General features: G+C 36.6%; 1 protein-coding gene across 2 annotated transcripts in view; it reads left to right on the top strand.

The window, feature by feature from the left end:
* CRYBG3 (crystallin beta-gamma domain containing 3) overlaps positions 1-20,065 on the top strand; it is a 111,550-nt gene that overhangs the window by 49,494 nt on the left and 41,991 nt on the right. For both annotated transcript variants that reach the window (XM_032351514.1, XM_032351524.1), the window contains 8 exons: positions 1,195-1,239; positions 1,990-2,105; positions 3,044-3,191; positions 8,052-8,188; positions 9,568-9,682; positions 10,840-10,875; positions 12,921-13,054; positions 17,239-17,365. In XM_032351514.1, coding sequence (XP_032207405.1) covers positions 1,195-1,239; positions 1,990-2,105; positions 3,044-3,191; positions 8,052-8,188; positions 9,568-9,682; positions 10,840-10,875; positions 12,921-13,054; positions 17,239-17,365 — 858 coding nt within the window. The remainder of the gene's footprint in view (positions 1-1,194; positions 1,240-1,989; positions 2,106-3,043; positions 3,192-8,051; positions 8,189-9,567; positions 9,683-10,839; positions 10,876-12,920; positions 13,055-17,238; positions 17,366-20,065) is intronic.

Here is a 20,065-nt window from a genome sequence, read left to right as displayed (position 1 = left end):
TAGTGTTTTGAGGTTGTCTAAAGATTGTTTTAAAAATATATCAGAGGTTACTTTATCCTTTAATCAAAGTGTTCATAACTCCTTTATTTTAGCTGGACTGTTAAATTGAGAAAACAAATTTGTCTAGTCAGAATTTAAGAGGCATAGGGTGAAGCATGTTATTTCCTAATTCTTTGTTAATATTTAGTTTTCAAGCTAATTTAAGTGACAACATTCCGAATTTCTGAAGGCACTATATATGGGGAATTTGCTACTGGAACCATTGAGCCTATGTATCTCAGTAAGATATTTCATAATATTTTAAAATATTTAAGTGACAGCCTCACAGTATCCTCTCACTGTAATTGCTCATGTTGTTCATACAAAGTAGGGCAATAAGCAGCCTAATTCAAAGAAAAAGCTGAGCATTATAGCTGGGGAATGCCTTGAAATCCAGCTATATGTATTCTTTGCCTTAGAAATATTTAAAGTCTAACATAGAATATGCACTTAATGTGGGACTTTCCTTTCAACCAGTAGCATGCAAGGCAAAGTCTTTTTGAAAGAAAGGGTGGGATTTGAAGAAGTGTTTCTTTAATGATTCCCCATCACCTACCAAGTCACGTGGAACATCTTCACAGCATTACAGCACACCCAGGTCCTCTTTGTCCAGCCTTGTCTCATGCTCTGGTTATGCACCATGGGTTTCCTATCACTGTACTTTTCCTCAATATGTTCTCTTAATGGAAGTTTTTTTCCTTCTACTCCTGACCCCAGCCTGGCACATTGCTTTGCTTATTGAAATACTGTTTTTCAAGGTCTTCTCCATATCATTTGCTCAGACAAGCCTTTGGGCCCCTCCCTGTGCTATCGTCTGACCTCTATGATGGTGCCATTTCCCTTTATTGCCATCACTTGGTATCTTTTTTGTGTTTTACCTGTAGTTTAACTTAACCCTTCACTTAGAAGAGTCATGTGAATGTGATTTGTTTCCCCCTTTGTATCTCTAAGCTTCTTGAGGGCACAAACAACACATTATTTTTCTTTATATTTGCCCTGACAGCCCTTGTAGAACCTAGAGGTGTGCTTTGCATTTAATGGCCCCTAAGTATATATATGATAAATTAAATTTGTGACTGCTAAGAAACTGAACTATATACAGCTTTCTGTTGATGCTTCTTAAGGCTTCCTTCTTACACTTTTTTATTATTACAGAATATTAACAAACAAATTTTGAGGTGTAACCCAAGACCTGGGAAGGTAAGCCTAAGTTTCTTTTCTTGTTTGTTTGGTTTTCTTTTTAAAGATTTTATTTATTTGAGAGAGAGTGCATGAGAGAGCATGAGGGACAGAGAGGGAGAGAGGGAGAGGGAGAACCAGACACCGCTGAGCAAGGGGCCCGATGTGGGACTCAGTCCCAGGACTCTGAGATCATGACCTGAGCTGAAGGCAGATACTTAAATGACTGAGCCACCCACGTGCCCCAGTAAGTGTAAGTTTCTTATAGACAGAGATAAAATATGAAGAGTACGGTTATTTTAGGGGCATCTGGCTGGCTCAGTTGGGAGGCATGCGACTCTTGATCTCACGGTTGTCACCTCAAGCCCCATGCTGGGTATAGAGTTGACTTAAAAAAAAAAAAAAAAAAGTAAGATTACTTTCAGATTTGAGGAGGTTAAATACTTTTAACTGACTTTTTAAAAGTTTTTATTTTTTTGAGATATTTATGTGTGTATGTATGTATGTATGTATGTATTTTATGAAGCCTGACATGGGGCTCCATCCCAGGATCCTGGGATCATGACCTGAGCTGAAGGCAGATGCTTAACCAACTGAGCCACACAGATGCCCATAACTGACTTTAAAAGGGATTATTTTACTCACAGATTTAACATCTAAAAAAATTTCTTTATATATTTAGGATCTTTTATTTTCTACATTCTAGGACACTTTGAAATTTTAAATGCATTCTTAAAATTAGTTATTATGCCTGCTTACTGTATGTTGCAGATGGTTATCTATGATCTCCATGGAAGTAAATATAAGCAAGAGATCTACTGTAGTATTCCTGATGCTACATCATGGTCCTTTCCGAATGGGGTACTGATAAAAGTTGTAAGGGGCTGGTAAGAGAGCTTTTAAAATTTTGTAGCCTGTTCCCCCCAACTAAGTCTGTTTTCTTACTGTTTATGTGTTTTTTATTTTTTATTGAAGTCACATCCCCTTTTGTCTAGTTTTTGACAGAATATTTTGAAATCTTATTACTGCTTTATAATTTAATTGTTCTTTTTATCTACTGTGACAGAAAATATAGGTTGTTCTCAGTGCTTAAAGCCAGCTATATGTAACAAGACCTAGTATATATATTATATACAATCAATACCATTCCAAAACTATGCTGTTAGCAGGATAGATTTGGCAAGTTGAGTTAAAGGCGTGAGTTGAAGGAAGCATAGCTTTGAAAATGAGTTCAAAATTTGTGGGATGCTAAGGAATGTGAAAGGCACATACTTAGGGTCATTTGTATAGCTGACATAGTCAAGAAATGAAGGATTCTTTGTGTGGTATAAAAATAAGGGAAAACCTCAATCAACCATTATCCTTGGATAGGCTGGAGCCAAGATTTCTTTGTCCAGTGTCTCAGTTACTCACTGATCAATATTCATGATGTATATGATAGGATGTAGTGTTGTCTTCATGTAATAAAATGGGATACATGTGCTTTCATTTAAAATTTGGAATTGTTAAGCTGCTGTTTTAAATAGAAATGTATTGGTTTGTTTATATACCATCTAGAAAGTGCATGTGTCCTTTTATATGGGTAGGCATAGGTTATGTTCAGGAATATTTCCAAGTTGTATGTCCTTTTATTCTTATGCTATTTGTCTTTACTTAAATTAGTATATATCATTGTTTCAAATAGAATTATATGCTAATGGTGGAAAATAGCTCAGGTTTTAAAAGTTAGGTAGGTGAGATTGTCTGTGGTCTAAGTATCATTTGTTTTATGCCTCATTTCTTAGAAAATTAATTATAAATAATCATGCTTTTTTGTTTTTCTCAGCTGGATTTTATATGAGAAGCCACATTTCCAGGGTCAGAAATGTGTGCTGGAAGAAGGGGAAAAGGTGTTAAATCGTGACTGGATCCTTCAAAACAGAAAGCATCCACAGAGAGACTTTGTATTGGGTTCTATCAAACGTGTCTTAAAGGTAGCATGATCATTGATTTTCCCCTAATTTCTGTATTGTTTCATTTGTCATGTAGTAAAGCTATACTTTGGCCTAGCAGTGTTTAGAAGTGATTGCTAATATTTGTGGTAGTTTTACTAATTTTTATTATATTGATGATGATCTTTTGAATTTATACATATGAAGTATTAGAGTGAATGATAATTTAAACTGTTACATATATATATATATATATATATATATATTTTTTTTTTTTTTTTAAGTAATCTCTCCTGAGTGTAGGGGAGGAGAGAGAGAGAGAGTGAGTGAGTGAGTGTGTGAGTGATGAGTGTTACGGGAAAAAAAGAGAAGGAAGAGTGGCGAAACAAAGGGTAGGTATGAGGAAGGTCTCCCAGTATAATAAAACATTTCATGGGAAGTGCTGTGGTAGTTTAGGGGAGAGGTGAATTAGTGATTAGGAAAGATCTCAAATAGGGACAGAATTTTCCCAGTATATTCTTAAGAGTTCCCTTAGCAAGAAAACAGCACATGGTTTACTACAGTTATGAATATGACAGTCACAGATATATATTTTTTACTTTTTGTAAGATTTACTTACTGTGTCCGAGAGAGAGTGCGTGTGAGAGAGAGCGTAAGCAGGAGTGAGCATGAGCAGAGGTAGGGGCAGAGGGAGAGGGAGAAGCAGGCTCCAAGCTGAGCAGGGAGCCCTATGCTGAGCTAGATTCCAAGACCCTAGGATCATGACCTGAGCTGAAGGCAGATACTTAACCCACTGAGCCACCCAGGATCCCCTATATTTTTTCAAGTTATGGAGATTTTGTTTATATGCCTAAAAATACAAATTAAGGTGGATCCTATCACATTGATTTGGGTTGATGTTATTAAATTCTTGATAGTTGCAGATGGCATAGAGAAAAATTAAAGATAGCATATAGAAAAAGCCATCATGAAAGGGGTATCTGCATGTATTTTATGTGGATTTATCCTTCCTGGAAAACTGCAGACAAGCCTGTGTCTTCATAAATTTGTGTTCTGCTTTTGGGCCCAGCACTGTGATAGGCATGAGGAATGGAAATACAAGTGAGATATGATCTCATACTCCAGATCGCTTAAAGTTGAGGGGAAGGGCAGCTGAATCACATAACCATATGAAGTAAAAATGCTCTGCAGGGCCCTCGGGGTGCACAAAAAAGGGGTACCTCACCTGGAGGAGGTGACACCTGATTGGAATCTCGAGAAAGTAAACACGGGTTAGGTGGGTGGGAAATGTGAGCAAGTTCTTGGCAGAGCCGCCTGTGTTAGATGCAGAGGTGAATGTTGGTGGTACTACAAGGGGATAGAAGGCCACAGTGTTGAGGGCAATGTTCGTTTTCACTGAAAAATTTAACTGAGCAGTTCAGCTCAGCAAGGAGCATTTGAGTCTCATTTAATTAGCTAACTCACTAGAAATTAATATGAATAATTTGTAGGTAGAGTGTTCTAAGATTTAAGTAACTTACGGTTTTGTGCTGTTCTTCTGAATGTCAGGCATCATGCCAAGCCCAGTGGGGGAAAAAGATAAGTTGTTGAAAATAGCAACCTTCTCACCACCCAGAAATCCACCTACAATAAAATCAAGCAAAAAACTCAGTCTGTTGAAAATGGATATATAAATGGGTATTTGCACACCTGCTATTTGCTTAGACTACATTAAAAGAAAGAATAAGTGTTGCTTGTATTCTTTCCTTCTTCCAGTGTTTGTTCTTGGAGTCATTTTTTAATCGCAGTGTGAGTGCCCACATGTCTTGGACAGGCTAGCAACTTTCAGTGAGGAAGGAAAAACTGTTGAGCATCTAATGGAAAAGGCATTAGCATTGTTCTAAACGTTTTACAAAGTAAGAGTCAGGCATCAAACTGCTTCCTTTCTCCAGCCTTGTCAAAATTCTCCCTATTGATGGCTTCATTTTCATGGGGACTGTTACCATTTCAAATTCACCTAGGCCTAAGCCCAGAACTAACCTTATCTTGCTTCATCATCTTTCAATTGCTCTAATCTGAGTAGTCAAAACTTCATTGTTCTCTAAAGATAATTTTTTTTAATTAATTTTTTTATTTTTTTATAAACATATATTTTTATCCCCAGGGGTCTAAAGATAATTTTTGATCATGTCTTCAGTTTGCTGTGAAGAGCTGTGGGGGATGCCAGCAGTTAGCAGTGGTTGTAGATTCTGCTCAAGAGCCATCTTTGCTCCCAGAGATAATTGGGGTGAGGTAGCATTGCAGTAATTCTTGAGTCGGATATTTCTTTTCTCAAAAATTAGAAGTGAATATTGCAAATTACTTTTTATGGTGCAGCTAATATTTTTTTAAAGGAATGACATTTTTCTTATGGTCAGAAGTTACTTTGGTTTTATCCTCATTAATTTGCTGAGAAGAGAGATCTGTTGTTAGATCAGGGACTGAAGGTGTTTTATGGAAGGTGAAGTCAATTATATTTTCTCACTGGTTTTGTTAACTATAATCCATTCTTGCCTGTTTCTCTCTTGTAGTTTTGCCTTCATGCCTACAAAGGCTTTAGTAGTCTAAGCTTGCAGGTTTCATCAAGATATTTGTGAAGTATATTGTGACTAGAAAAGTTGGGGAGGAAGCCATACAGACTGCTAAGAATGAAGTGTTCATTGTTGCTAAGTTACTATAAAGTATCCTTCAGTTGTTAGTGTTTACTGCCCCGGTCTATCAAGAATTAGGCAAGTCTTGCAAGAGACATTATTTCTTTGAGAATAGCCACCCTGAAGAAGATAAAACTTAACCGGTGAAATTTTTTTTAGTTAACTAGAGAAAAAACGGATACTCTGGCTGAGGACATAAACATTCTTATTTTTGTTTATTTTCCATTTTTTAGCCATCATTATACTTTTTTCCATTATGCTGTTTCCTTCTGCATTGTGGCAGACTCAATTGCCTTTTAGCTTTTTCCCTTTTAAAGCACACCACCCATGCATTGTTTGTATAACACAATGCAGAGGAAACTAACTTGTGTAAGTATTCTGTTACTGTGCCTACCATCCCTGGGGGAACATTAATATGGCAGCATTTTAAATACTGTTACTAGAACTCTATTATTAATAACGAACAAAAGCCTTGAAGATTGACGGGTGACTGTTGTGGATGTTTCTGGCTATCTTTTTTTTTTTTTTTTTAAGTTTTATTTATTTGACAGAGGAACAGAGATCACAAGTAGGAAGAGCAGCAGGCAGAGAGAGAGGGAGGGGGAAGCAGGCTCCCCTCTGAGCAGAGAGCCTGATGTGGGGCTCTATCCCAGAACCCTGAGATCATGACCTGGGCTGAAGACAAAGGCTTAACCCACTGAGCCACCTAGGTGCCTCTGACTATCTTTGAAAGGAAATTTTAAACAGATATATACTTTTAAACTTTAAAGGATATTTTAGGTTGTGCCTCTTTACTGTATTGCATTTTAGAACTAGTTTTCTAAAAATAAAATATATTAATTTGCTTATACATATTAATAGGAATGATTAAGAATGATTAATAGGAAAACTCAGTTTAGAAGGTTAAAAAATCACAAAATTGCAGTTATAAATTGCAAAACTGATTATAATAAAAAATACAATTCTTCAGCCTAATGTCACCTCTGATTGTTACCACATTTACCTGTTTCATTAAAGCATAATCACTTGAATTTTGCAATTTCTTAGGTGAGAATTATGCTACTGAAAGTTTGAGTTGTGTAATTAAACACTCATGATTACGGAGTTGGTGTGTTCAGACAGAAACACATCATAATTTCAGAGAAGGGAAAAATAATTGTAGCTTTGATTCTCTAAGAAAAAGATGAAGTCTTTTTTGTGTTAGAACTTGACTATTAGAAGATTTTCATTTGTAAGAATATAGAAAATTCTCCCTTTAGTTGCAATGGGGGAAAACATTTACAAAGAGAAGCCATATAAAGAAGGGGATGGGGAGAGTATGGATACCAGTATGGCTGAAGAGGTGTGTGGAGTTCCTGAGGGTCACTGGGTTGGTATCATGTTGTAAAAAGGCAAACAAATATAATTTTTTTTTAGACAAATGTAAATTTGATATGCTTGGGTGTTGAGCCAAGGAGTGTCATGAGGAAAGTAGTGTTCTCTAACAAGCCGAACTGTATAAAGCGTGGCAAGTACTTGACTGGTGATACAGGCCTATAATCAAAGTCTTAGCCTTGATGAACGGCCTTGACAGTGGGAATAGAAAAGAGAGATACATAAGTGAAATTTTAAGGGAAGGTTTGACGGGACATGGTGGCAGTGAATTTGGGATGGAGGATGGGGTGAAATTTCATAATGCCTTTCTTCTTCAGACCAACTTGTTCTAAAATAAACAGAATCCCACAAGTAGGAAAACAGATTTCCTTTACCCTCACTTCTAATTCCTACTTCTTTTGTCAATGTAAATTAGATAACGCACTGAGGGAGTAGTGTGCCTCTCTGTTATTTATTTTTTATATCCCCCATGAGATCAACTTTTATTCAACTCCCTTCCTCCTTATGGCTTTGTTATGCTTCTGAGAAGGAAGGCTTAAAGACTTTTGGCACTCACAGAGTTTGTTAACTGAACATTGATTGCTTAATAGAACAAGACTTTTAAAAACAAAGCAGAAAAAAATGAGTAATACTTTTTCAATTGATAATATTTATAATTTTCATGTTATCAATGTAACTTCTTAGAAAAAAATTCATTTTAAAAAGCTGGTGAAGTGAAACAGTATTTCCTTCATGGTGTTTTTGTGAAGAAATTCAACTGAACAGTGAAAATAATTTTAATTGTGTATCCAGGGTATTGAGAATACTGAATTGTGTGTGTCTCCAGATGATTTCAAAGCCAATTTTTTTTTTTTTTCAGGATTGCAGCATCCCAGAGATAGAACTTTGCCCACAGGCTGACCCAGCATGTTGTCCTATCCATATACAGCGAGCAGTCCCCAATTTGGAAGAGCTGAATATCCCCAAATCTGTGTCCTTCACTGTGAAGTCAGGAGTGTATGTATCCGTTTCTCCCTATTACAGCCAAACTTAACTTTTTACTTCAAATTTCGGTGGATGACCTGTATATTTGTGAAGTTTTGATTTTATTTATGCTTCTGGATACTCAAGAAAGACTGTTGCAGGGATTAAAACAGATTCTGTCTTCCTTTGGATCCAATTAAGTCTCTGATGTAGGACTCACAGGAGCAGATAGATTCTCAGGCATAGTTCTTGATAGATGCATTCATCATGTTTTCATCCACCAGATTTTGGGACTGAGAAATAAAAGCATGTCCTGGCCTAAAAATCTGGAGCTTGAACTATTTCAAGGGTGTCTCGGTGCCAGTAGTTACTGAGTGCCTCCACAGCACGGACACGCAGTGCTTTTTTTGTTTGTTGTATTCCTGTAAGGTAGGTTGAGCGACACATTTTACAAATGAGGAAATTATATGATTTGCTTCAGCCTGTGTCTGCTACCAAACCTTTCTGACTCCAAAGGTATCTTTTAGATTATGGGTATGACTGAGCTCAGTCTTAATTTAGTTCCAGATTAGCGCAAATCACAACTCTGTGATGCCAGTTCAACATGGGTTCCTTTTCTGTCTTTCATTCTTTTTTATTTGCTTTGATGATGGTTGGTGTAGATATTTGGGGGTCACCATAGGACATCTTTCTTCATCTCTCCAACCACAGATTAAAACTGTGGGCAGACCCAATAATTGACCCTGCCCGTGAGATAAGTCTGTAATTACCAAATTTAGTTACAAGGTAGGTCTGTCTTTCGGGGATCTCATTTCAGATACTGTTCCTGCAACAGGCAATTGAACTGGTTATTGATTCTAAAAATGTGGGTCAAAGATGTAAAATGCCTTGATTGGGGGAGGAGGGGAAAGATGTAAAAGGCCTTATGGAATCCCACCTTTGATTGCCCCACTGTTAAAAAAAAAAAAAATATATATATATATATATATATATATATATATATATATACACACATATATATATATATATATATATATATATATATATATATATATATATAGTGGAATTTTTTTTCCTTCCAGTTATATTCTGCTTGAGTCAAGGGTGTCACACCTCCTAAATACTAGAAAATTCTGAGAAAAGTAATATGTACTGCTTGGAGTATGTATAATAGACTTAAAGTGTTTGAATATGAGTACTGAAAAATACATTAACTCTTGTTATATGCTATCTAGTGAAGTCATTTCAAATGTGTTTTACTGGTTGTGATTCTGCCATGAAGGTTTTCTGTTTTTTTTTGTTTTGTTCTTTTCGTTTTTGTTTGTTTCATAGTCCTTTATACTTTTAACTGTTACAGTACCAGACTAAAGTGTTCCTATTATACTTTAACAAACCATTCATTTCTTATTTAGTTGGCTTGCCTACCCAGATATTAATTTTAAGGGGCAAGCTACAGTTCTGGAGGAAGACCATGGACTCTTTGAGATTTCTGCCACAGAAATGAAATCATTGCATCCACTTCAAATGGTAAGCAAATTTAAAAACTGGCATTTCCCAAAGTGCCCATGAATCTAAAATAACCGTGGTGATTGCTTATGCTGTCTATCCTGAGAAATGAGTATGTGTACTATTGGATCAGCAATCTGTACATTTTTTTTCTGTGCCTCTATATTATAGAGAATAATAGAGAATATCTATGTAAAAACATTTAATGTTTTCTAGAAAACAAATGTCTGAATTTATTTTGTGCTGTGAGTTATTACAATGCATGCAGTTTCCTTATAAGTATTGTTCTGTGAAAATTTTGAATACAGTTTTGAAATTTTTTGATACTTATTTGAAAACTACTTTTCTAATTATGCTTTTCCATCAGAGTAATGAATGATAAGCTCAGCATTATTAATAAATGGACAGTTCTGTCAGTGGTTGCTTTCTCTTTTTTTTGGTTGCTTTCTTAAAAGTTAATAAGTGTATACAGTATTTTTGTTGCAAACATTTTTAATTGGGGGCAAACTCTTCAAATAAATGTTAGCTATGTGATAAACCATTTTTGGCTGTTCTGTGCCTTTAAAAAATAAAAACTAGGAAAAACTTAAGAAATTTTAAGAAATACCACAGTGTGGAGTAGCATTAAAAACAGGAAATTCTAGAATTACTTTGTTGAGGAAGGGGTTACTTTTATGCTGTACAACCTTGAGGTCACAAAGATAGTTAATGATAAAAAGTGTTGATGGAACTTGGAAGGGGAAGCACTCTAATTTAGAAAGCCTGAGCAGTTGTCGGGAAGAAATGCAGGGTCAGTGGTTTGGAAATCTACTCTGCCAAATGAGATGTTTTAAATCTAGCAACACCACTCTGTTTCTTGGGACAATCTGCCTTGGGCTTAAATCTTTTCTCAGTCATGTGAGCTTAAGGACCAAACAGCTCAGTTTCCTTCTTTGTACTAGTTTTAATCTGGAAAGTATATTTTAAAGATTTCTTACTGCATCTACATTGATGAGCTGTCTGACTTGGTTTTGACTACCATAGAGTTCTGTGCTTAAATTTTAAAAGTTACCACAACTTAAAGTTGGCTGGCATATAACCTTGAACTAATCAGATTTTTTTGTATAACCTACATATGTCACTTACTTTCAAGTGTTCTAAATATTTCTGTATCTAATATTAAAATTTCTTTTCTTAAGGGTGGACTAAAAGTGGAAATGCCTATGAACTTAAAGGTAAGTCTTAAAAATGGACTTTTATAGCAGGATAAAAAGTTTGAGTGTTGAGCTTTAAGTATTTTGATTTTAAGTATCAAAATACTTAAAGATGGCCTTACTTTTTTTTTAAGTAAAAAAAAAAAAAGCTGAATATATGGTAATAATATCTAGCTAGTGCATGTTGGAGTGAGGTGACAGCACAGAACGGCCAGTGAGGATGCATGCTGTGAGGGCAAATTGGGTCAGTGTGCAAGGATGGAGGTCAAGCACAGCAAACACCAAATACAGGATGGAAAGGTGATATGTTTGATTTTTGATTAGGTGGGGAGGGGGCAATTGAGGTGGCAGCTTGACATTCTAGTGGCGGTATATAGCAGACGTTTGGGAAAAATGCTCACAACATTGTAAGTGTAAGTATCTGAAGGGAACAGCCGAGGGAGGCAGTGAAAATTGGAGCAGTAGTGGCACCAGGTTTAAGCACATTTGGGGAAAGAAAAGGAAATGAAATTACAAAATGTGTGTGAAAAGAGATGGAAAGAAAACCAGTGCAGTGATCAAAGATGCAAACAGACCTCTGCTTGTCTAGGTTATAGCACTTCCAGAGGCAGGCGTGGGAAGGATTCTTCCATCCTTTTCCTGTCCTGCAAAACAAGACACAGCTCCTCCAAGCCTCCCATTTCTGGAGGCTTCTTAATTGATCGAACTGACCACCATTCTCTTAATCACATAGGTGGAATCTTTTAAGACTTAGTAACCTTGTTGGAGTCATATATACCCAAGTTTAAAAAAAAATACTTAGTCCTGTATTGGTCTAGGATATGGTCAGAGCTCCTCAGGTGATTCTAATAACATGCAGCCAAGGTTTTCGAACCAGTGACCTAAAAGATACAGGATTAGCTCTGACACTTTCTCAGCGACTCCTCTCTTAGGCTCTTCAGGTGTGACAGGCTTGGTCTTCCTTCGATGTTTGCAGTTTGACAGGTTGTAGAGGTATATGAATGAAATAACTATCATATAGTGATGGCTTACTCATCAAAGAATTACTGCTTCTTAGTCTGATTGGGTTCAGCATATGTAGAAAGTCTTAAATATAACTTCAAATATAGCACCCTGTAAAAATTTAAAATTTGGAAAATAGGAGCTGTAGTGTGTATTTTTTTCAGCTTGTTTGATGTTATCAATTTTTGGAAACAGGGAAGCTATAACTTGTTCAGTGCTTTTAAGCATGGGGCCTTATTTTGCTGTTTGTACACCATGTATGCCATCAGCGACAAATAGAACCAGGTGATAGAGTGTGGATAGATGAGTGCTGTTGTCGCCATTGTCACTTCCACATACTAAAGGCAGGTGGGTCATAGTTGGGAAGTAAAGAGCACCAAAATGGCGGAAGAGAAATATTGGTACCAATCCAAATTTGAAGTAAATGAAATGCTAGGAATGGATTTCCCGCTGTACTTACCCCCCGCATATATGAACCCAGTATCCAAAAAAAACCCATAATTTTTCCAATCACTTCTTTTTATTAGAAGGTTTTGTTTTCAAATTCAGGAATTTACATATCTTTTATCAGTGAATAGCAACTGCCATAGAAGCAATTAGTGTTATAAGAAGCGGCCATGTTTTCTCAATCCAGTAGATAATTTATTGTGCTGTAGAACCTCTGTAGAGAGGATTTTGTTTTGTTTTGTTTTGTTTTTTTCTAATAGGGAAAATTCACAGAAGGCAGGTCTGTATTAAATTCCAAACAGTGAGCTAAGTTTGGTTAATTTAAGCATCCATTATAAGACCTTTTACCCTTTGAGATGGTCCTAGGATTTGGGTCACCAGAACAATGGCATCATATTTGACTGTTATTATGAGAGAAACATGCTATTAAGATATTTTATCTTTACAATGATAACTCACATATTCCTTGTGAATATCAGACAGCATGCTATATTGTAAATATTAATAAAAAGGATAGTGATCCCTATGTCAGAGTCTTTAGTGTCACTTAAGTAAATGAGTTTTGTGTCTATTCCAAAATACAAGCATGTTAAGTAATTTTCTTTCATATCTTGCAGGTTATTATTTATGAAAAACCTCACTTCCGTGGACAGGCCAAAGAGTTTAGTGAACACATAGATTCTGTCCCAAAGTTTTTAAAAAATAATGGGGATTTTCATGGAATTGGATCAATTCGTGTCATCGGTGGAGTGTGAGTGTTATATTTACAAATTTGATTTAATAGTCAATTTTTATAGGTCAGCATAAAAAATGTGCCAAGCCAAGCATAAACAATGTGTTTTAATCTAAAAATATTACCTCCCTTCTGGAAGGTACTCTTAAAAAAAATATTAGTCACAACTGGCTTTTCTGTGAACTCTTGTTTTATTAGAGAGTTTGAGGTAGATTAAATGTAGAAAATAGTTTCTAAAACTTAAAACAGTATTCTAAACACAATATAGAAGATAAAAATTACAAAAAAATATATTTATATTTACAAACTTCGGACCTGAATGAGAACCCCAGTTTTTATTCTCTATTCTGTGGATCTTAGTTGACCTTCTGTGCTGAGGATCTTGGCAGTGAGTCCTTCATTAAAGAAGTAGCCTAGGTTGTGTGTCTCCCAAGTCAAGGATTTTTTAAATTTTTTATTAATATATAATGTATTATTAGCCCCAGGGGTACAGGTCTGTGAATCGCCAGCTTTACACACTTCACAGCACTCAACATAGCATATACCCTCCCCAATGTCCATAACCCCACCCCCCTTCTCCCAACCCCCCTACCCCAGCAACCTTCAGTTTGTTTTCTGAGATTAAGAGTCTCTTGTGGTTTGTCTCCCTATCAATCCCATCTTGTTTCGTTTTTTCCTTCCCTATCCCCAAACCCCTCACATTGCCTCTCAAATTCTTCCTATCAGGGAGATCATATGGTACTTGTATTTCTCTGATTGACTTATTTCACTCAGCACAATACTCTCTAGTTCCATCCATGTTGTCACAAATGGCAAGATTTCATTTCTTTTGATGGCTGCGTAGTATTCCATTGTATATATATACACCACCTCCTCTTTATCCATTCACCTGTTGATAGACATCTAGGTTCTTTCCATAGTTTGACTATTGTGGACCTTGCTGCTATAAACATTCGGGTGAATGTGCCCCTTCGGTTCACTACATTTGTATCTTTAGGGTAAATACCCAGTAGTGTGATTGCAGGGTCATAGGGTAGATCTATTTTCAACTTTTTGAGGAACCTCCATGCTCTTTTCCAGAGTGGTTGCACCACCTTGCATTCCCACCAACAGTGTAGGAAGGTTCCCCTTTCTCCACATACTTGCCAGCATCTGTCATTTCCTGACCAAGTCAAGGATTTTTAACATTGGTTACCCTCTGGCCCTGTACTGTTTTTGAGGAAGCACCCCCCGAGAACCTCTCAGTATAAACCCAAGGGTCACCAGTCATTGGTACCATCCTAGTATCAGTCAGCAGTTTCTGGGGCAGGTACCCCAGAAAAATCTGTGAGTGCATTGGGATGTGCCTTTGTATTTGTATCCTGGCAGATAAAAATCAGAAGAAACTTTCTTCATAGTTTATTTGCCATTGTCGACCCAGTTCTAGAGTTCCTCTAGAAACACTGTTGGTCTCTTTGTTGATACAATGGTTTATTTGGAATATTAGTTCATTTTAATTTAAGTATTGATGTCTTATTATTTGTAGTAATATTATAAAACTTGTTTATGCTATTCTATCATAAGATGCTACTAAACCATTTTATTCATAGGTGTTAAATGACTGGTCTAAGATCACTCAAGAATCTGTATTTAAAGACTTAGACTTTGCAGTTTCTGGCAGTAAATCTAGTGATGGCTACACTAGCCAATATGGATATAAAGGAGAATGTGCCATATATTAGATATGTAGAACATATCCAAAATTGGTCTAACATATTGTAATGTAACCATTTAATTCTTTATGCTTCAGTTTAAAAAAAAATGTTTTGGATAAATTTTTATTGTATCCTATTTATTTGTACTCTAATCTATGAATACATACCTTTCTTGTTAACCCTGCTAAATATTTTTGCATTTTCTTCCCTTTGGGATCTGAATGTTTTTTCCATTAACTAGATCATGATTTGCATTGTTTTCTGAGGGTTTTTTTGGTAATTTAATTTTATTTTTTAAATTTTTATTTAATTTAAAATTTTTTTTTAATTTTTAATTTTTATTTTAAGAAAATAATATTGTTTGAAATAGAACGCAGGAGAAAAATTTCATGTCCTTATTTAAAAGTGAACAATTGAGGGGCTCCTGGGTGACTCAGTCGATTAAACATCTGACTCTTGATTTCAGCTCAGCTCACGATCTCAGGGTCATGGGGTCAAGTCCTGTGTTTGGCTCACTGCTAAGCACAGAGTCTGCTTCTCCCTCTCCCTTTGCTCCCTCTCCCCTGGCTCTATTTCTACCATTTTTCACTTTTTTTTTTTTAACTGTTTAACTGCAGGTAGTAGGAACTCTGTCCCATCTTGAGGAATCTAGGGAAAGTGAGGTTGATGTTTCTTCATTTTTCTCAGATAACATCTGTTTTTAAATATTCCAGATGGATATACAAATTGATTCTTAAAATTTTTTTTAAAAGCTGAGCAGATTTTTGAACTATCATCATTAATAATTTATTAATCTATCTTTAATATTAAGGTCTTCTATAGATATTATTATTTTTCCCATTCAGATATATTAAAGGCATGTTCTGAATAGCCACATTTATATAATGAAAGCCACATTTAGAATTTGAAAGTTTTCCTGTGCAATTTATTTTCACATAATAGTTTAAGAATAAAATAATGTTGAGGTTTTTTTTTTTTTTAAGATTTTTATTCATCTATTTGACAGACAGAGATCACAAGCAGTCAGAGAGGCAGGCAAAGAGAGAGAGGAGGAAGCAGGCTCCCTGCTGAGCAGAGAGCCCGATATGGGGCTTGATCCTAGGACCCTGGGATCATGACCTGAGCCGAAGCCACCCAGGCTTCGGTGGGTATTTTTGTAAAAGACCCACTAAAGTCTTACCCAATGTTGGTCTTTTTACATATTACAAACCCACTAAGATGTATAAGATGTTTATTCCAATGCATGTGGACCTCTTCTTCCCCAGTCACATACACACCTATATGGTGAGGGCAAGGATGGATTCATGATTGCTGAGTGGTTACTGTTATTTTGTACCCTATGGAAACAATTTTTGGAGTAGTTTTTTTCATTTTCTCAAAACAATAGTAATCAGCCCTACCCAGCTTTGTTTGTCAAGCCCCAGAATTCAGAAGTCCCCAACCTAGGAGCTCAAAGTAGTCATCCTAGAATCTGCCCCATTGGAGGGGGTCCCATTCTAATAACAAAGTGCCTCAAAAGGCAGATTGAAGCAAGTCAGCATGTGTGATGAACCATCTATGCCCACATTACATTCATTAGCTGCTGTGAATTAGTCCATTAAAAAGGTAAGTTTCATGGAGGAACTTAACGACTAATGGTTTTATCAGTGCTCTATACAGTTTTTGATTAGAAGTCCAGAAAGTGTCCAGTCAGTTAAGTGTCCTGGATGGGTGGCTCAGTCAGTTAAGTGTCCAACTCTTGATCTCAGCTCAGGTCTTGATCTTAGGGTCACTGGAGTTCAAGCCCTGCATTGGGTTCCATGCCGGGTATGGAGCCTACTTTAAAAAAAACAAAAATAAAAACAAAAACAAAAAAGCTTGTGCCCCTGGAAGAGGTACTCTGCGAAAGTGCTACCCATTGCCATTATCACCACTGATAATATGGTGGGAACAACACTGCCCACCTATAAATATTTACAGAAGTATTTTAATTGTGTAGGCCATCAGGGCTAATGTCAGCCCATTTGCATTTCTCTGCTAAACCCACCAGTAATGTGTTTTTGATGGGAAACCCAGTGAGAGGTTCCTTTGATTTACAACCTAAATAAATGCTAAATACAGTAATCATTTTGTGATTCCAGAAGGGCTTTCTCAGTAAAATAAGAATAATTATCTTTGAATCTCAAAATGGGTTTATAAGTTTACTCATTGGCTATTGGTGCTTTCCATTATTTTTTACTTGGCAGACTATCCTTTCTCCACATTGAGATATGGTATCAGGTCATACCACAAACATTTAACGAGCATTGCTCTATCACAATCCTGTAAGAACCCTTTGTTGGGAAAATCCTCCAAGCTATAAAGCTGTTGATCCTTGAAGCATACAACATCTGTCTGTCTTTATAAATGGTAACAAATGTGTTGCTTTTTAAAATACGATAATACACAATGAGGTGCTTTATCATGATTTTCTCTTTTTTTAAAGTTTATCTTATTAATGTCTCATTTGGATGTCCTTTGTATTTCTAGGTGGGTTGCCTATGAAAAAGAACATTTTAAAGGCCAGCAATTCTTGCTTGAAGAAGGAGATTTTGAAGACAGTAATGCCTGTGGGGCATTAAGTGGCCCCATCTTGTCTTTCCGGTTCTTACAAGCTGTGAGTTACCATCATTGTTCTTAGTTTTCTGCTGGTTTTCTGTCCATGAAAGCCAAACAGAGTTGTGATAGAACATGAGGTTATCAAATGTTTGGAATACCTGAAAGCATTATGCTGACCTGCTTATATGGCTTGCCTGCTTTTTTTAATGAATACTTACGGAATTGATGGATGAAAAGCAAACCTAAGTATTTGTTGAGCACCTGCTTCATGAGCCGGATTGTGTCAGATGCTGGTGAAACAGTGGCCAGAGTCTCTGTCCTTGCTTTCAGAGAGCTGGCAGTCTGATAGGGAAGCTAGTACTTTCATAAATGCTTGATAATGTTTGCCTATGATCGGATTAGGCACAAAGTACTCACCAGAGAAAGGTCAACTGCTCCCACTTGGGAATAGGAAAAGATAACAGTTGAACAAAATTTCAGGTTCAAGAATTGGCCAAGTGGAGAGGTTCCAGGACTGACTGAAGAAGAAAGGTGTAGGTGCTATTTTAGCAAGAGATTAACATATAAAAAGGCAAGGATGTGAGTCAGTGGTTCTCAGCTAGAGGTGATTTTACCCCACTGCATTTGGCAGTGTCAGGAGACATTTTGGATTGTTATGACTTGGGGTGCGGGGTGGGTTGTGATACTGACATCTAGTGGGTAGAGGCCAGGGGTACTGCCAAACCTCCACAGCTCATAGGACAACCTTCTCACAACAAGATGTCATTAGGTCCAGGGACACCTTCATGACGCAATTGGTTCAATGTCCAACTTTTGGTTTCTTTCTTTTGGTCGTGATCTCAGGGTTATGAGATCGAGGCCCTCATCGGGCTCTGCACTGAGCACAGCAGAGTCTGCTTGAGATTCTCTTTCTCCTTCTGCTCTTCCTGCTTGTGTGTGCTTACTCTCTCTCTCTGTAAAAATAATCTTAAAAAAAAAAAAAGAAAAGTCATCAGGTCCAAAATGTTAATAGTGCAGAGATTAAGAAACCCTCATGTAAGTGAAACTGGTGTGTTTGGCAAATACAATTAAGTCAGGATGTTAATAAGCAGAACTTCGGGAAAATGAGACCAAGAGCCAGATAATGAAGGGTATTTTACGCATATTGAAGAGTTCAGATTTTTTTTTCCTTGATTTGACCTTGAGCCTCTGATGGATTTTAGGCCTAGTGAGCAAGATTAGATTAGAAGTTTCTCAAGATCTTCTTGGTAACTCTTGAGAAAAGGTTTGGGGTGAAGAAGATAAGTCTGAACACTATAGGACTCCAGGTGGAAGCTGATGAGTTCACAGAAAAGAGATAAATGTTAGAGAGTTCTGTAGGATATCAGGGTTTATCAAACATTGCTCATTTTCCTCACCAGCTCTAGAGACTTTTTAATGTGTTCACAGGGACATACTTTCTTAAGATTTACCACTGTAGTCTCTTTTCTATAGTAATCTGTATCCATATAAACCCTGAACTGTCTGGAATGGTTTCCAAAGCCCTTTTTGAAGGAATTGATATTGAAGTGAAGAGTGATTATGGGGTCTGTATGGACTTTGAGTGAGCACAGGTTGGTAGTGTGCTCTGGTCCTTCAGGTTTTTATCTGTTGGGGCCCTTCACCTGGTCAGGCAGGAAGGGCCAGAATGGGAAAAGTAGCATAGGGAACAAGGGAGCTTTTTTGGGGTGGGGTGGGGTGGGTGAATGATCTTTTTTAGTAAGAACGTGAGTTGGAAATCAGTTCTACCTAAAAGACATATAGGGCAGTCCACTGAAGACTGCACACTGAGTTTGCTTGAGCAATGGATAACTTTTGAGGTATTTAGTCCACCAATCCTATTCTGCAAGGGTTTTTCTCTACCTAGCTCTTCCTTACTTGACCACTAAAAGGCAAGCAAGACAAAACAAGATAGAACCTCATCTTTTATTTTAGGTCTTCATGACCACATGCATTCAGGGAACTATGGGTCGTGATTCAAAGTGTCTTCCACCTAATATTGAATAATTTTTAATTTTTCCCTCTTTATTTAAAAAGCAGTTGAACAGAAGCATTGCTGACTCTAGATTTGTTCAACAGTGAATGTGATGGCACCTTCCCAGGATGACTGTGACTAAAACACGCAAACAAATAATAAAACCCCAGGTCACTCCCTGAAGTTTCCCAATAGTAGAAAATGTGAAGAGATATAAATACTATAACTATATAGTTAAATAATTAGAGGGTATTTGGTATAGACAGTATGATAATATACATTGGAAAAATCGGCAGGAATTGGCACATTGATTACTGTTACAGAGAAAAGTTTTGAGCATTTACAAAAATAATGATACAGTGCTCGCTTCGGCAGCACATATACAAAAATAATGATACCATTTTTATATAAGTAAATGAAAATGCCCTTTTTAGAAAATCCTCTGTTCTCTTAAAATAAGATTTTTTAACAATTAAAAGACTACTTGCTAGCTTATAAAGATATTTTTGTCCTCGTCATTATAATCTTGACATTTATCAAGAACTTATTAATGGCCTTACATGCATACTTATACTTAATCTTCATGAGATAGAAGATACTCTTCTATGACATACTCTTATGATACTCTTATGATCTTTATCTTACAGGTACAGAAACAGAGGATCTGAGAGGTTAGGTACCATGCCCAAGAGTAGAGCTGTGATATCTTACTCTAGAGCCCATGTCAAATTATCCTTTTTGTTGTTGTTGTTGTTATAGAATGAT

This window comes from Mustela erminea, chromosome 1 (assembly GCF_009829155.1).
Source record: "Mustela erminea isolate mMusErm1 chromosome 1, mMusErm1.Pri, whole genome shotgun sequence".
NCBI lineage: Eukaryota > Metazoa > Chordata > Mammalia > Carnivora > Mustelidae > Mustela > Mustela erminea.
Note: the sequence above shows the minus strand (reverse complement) of the source record. Positions and strands in the feature narration are given on the sequence as shown.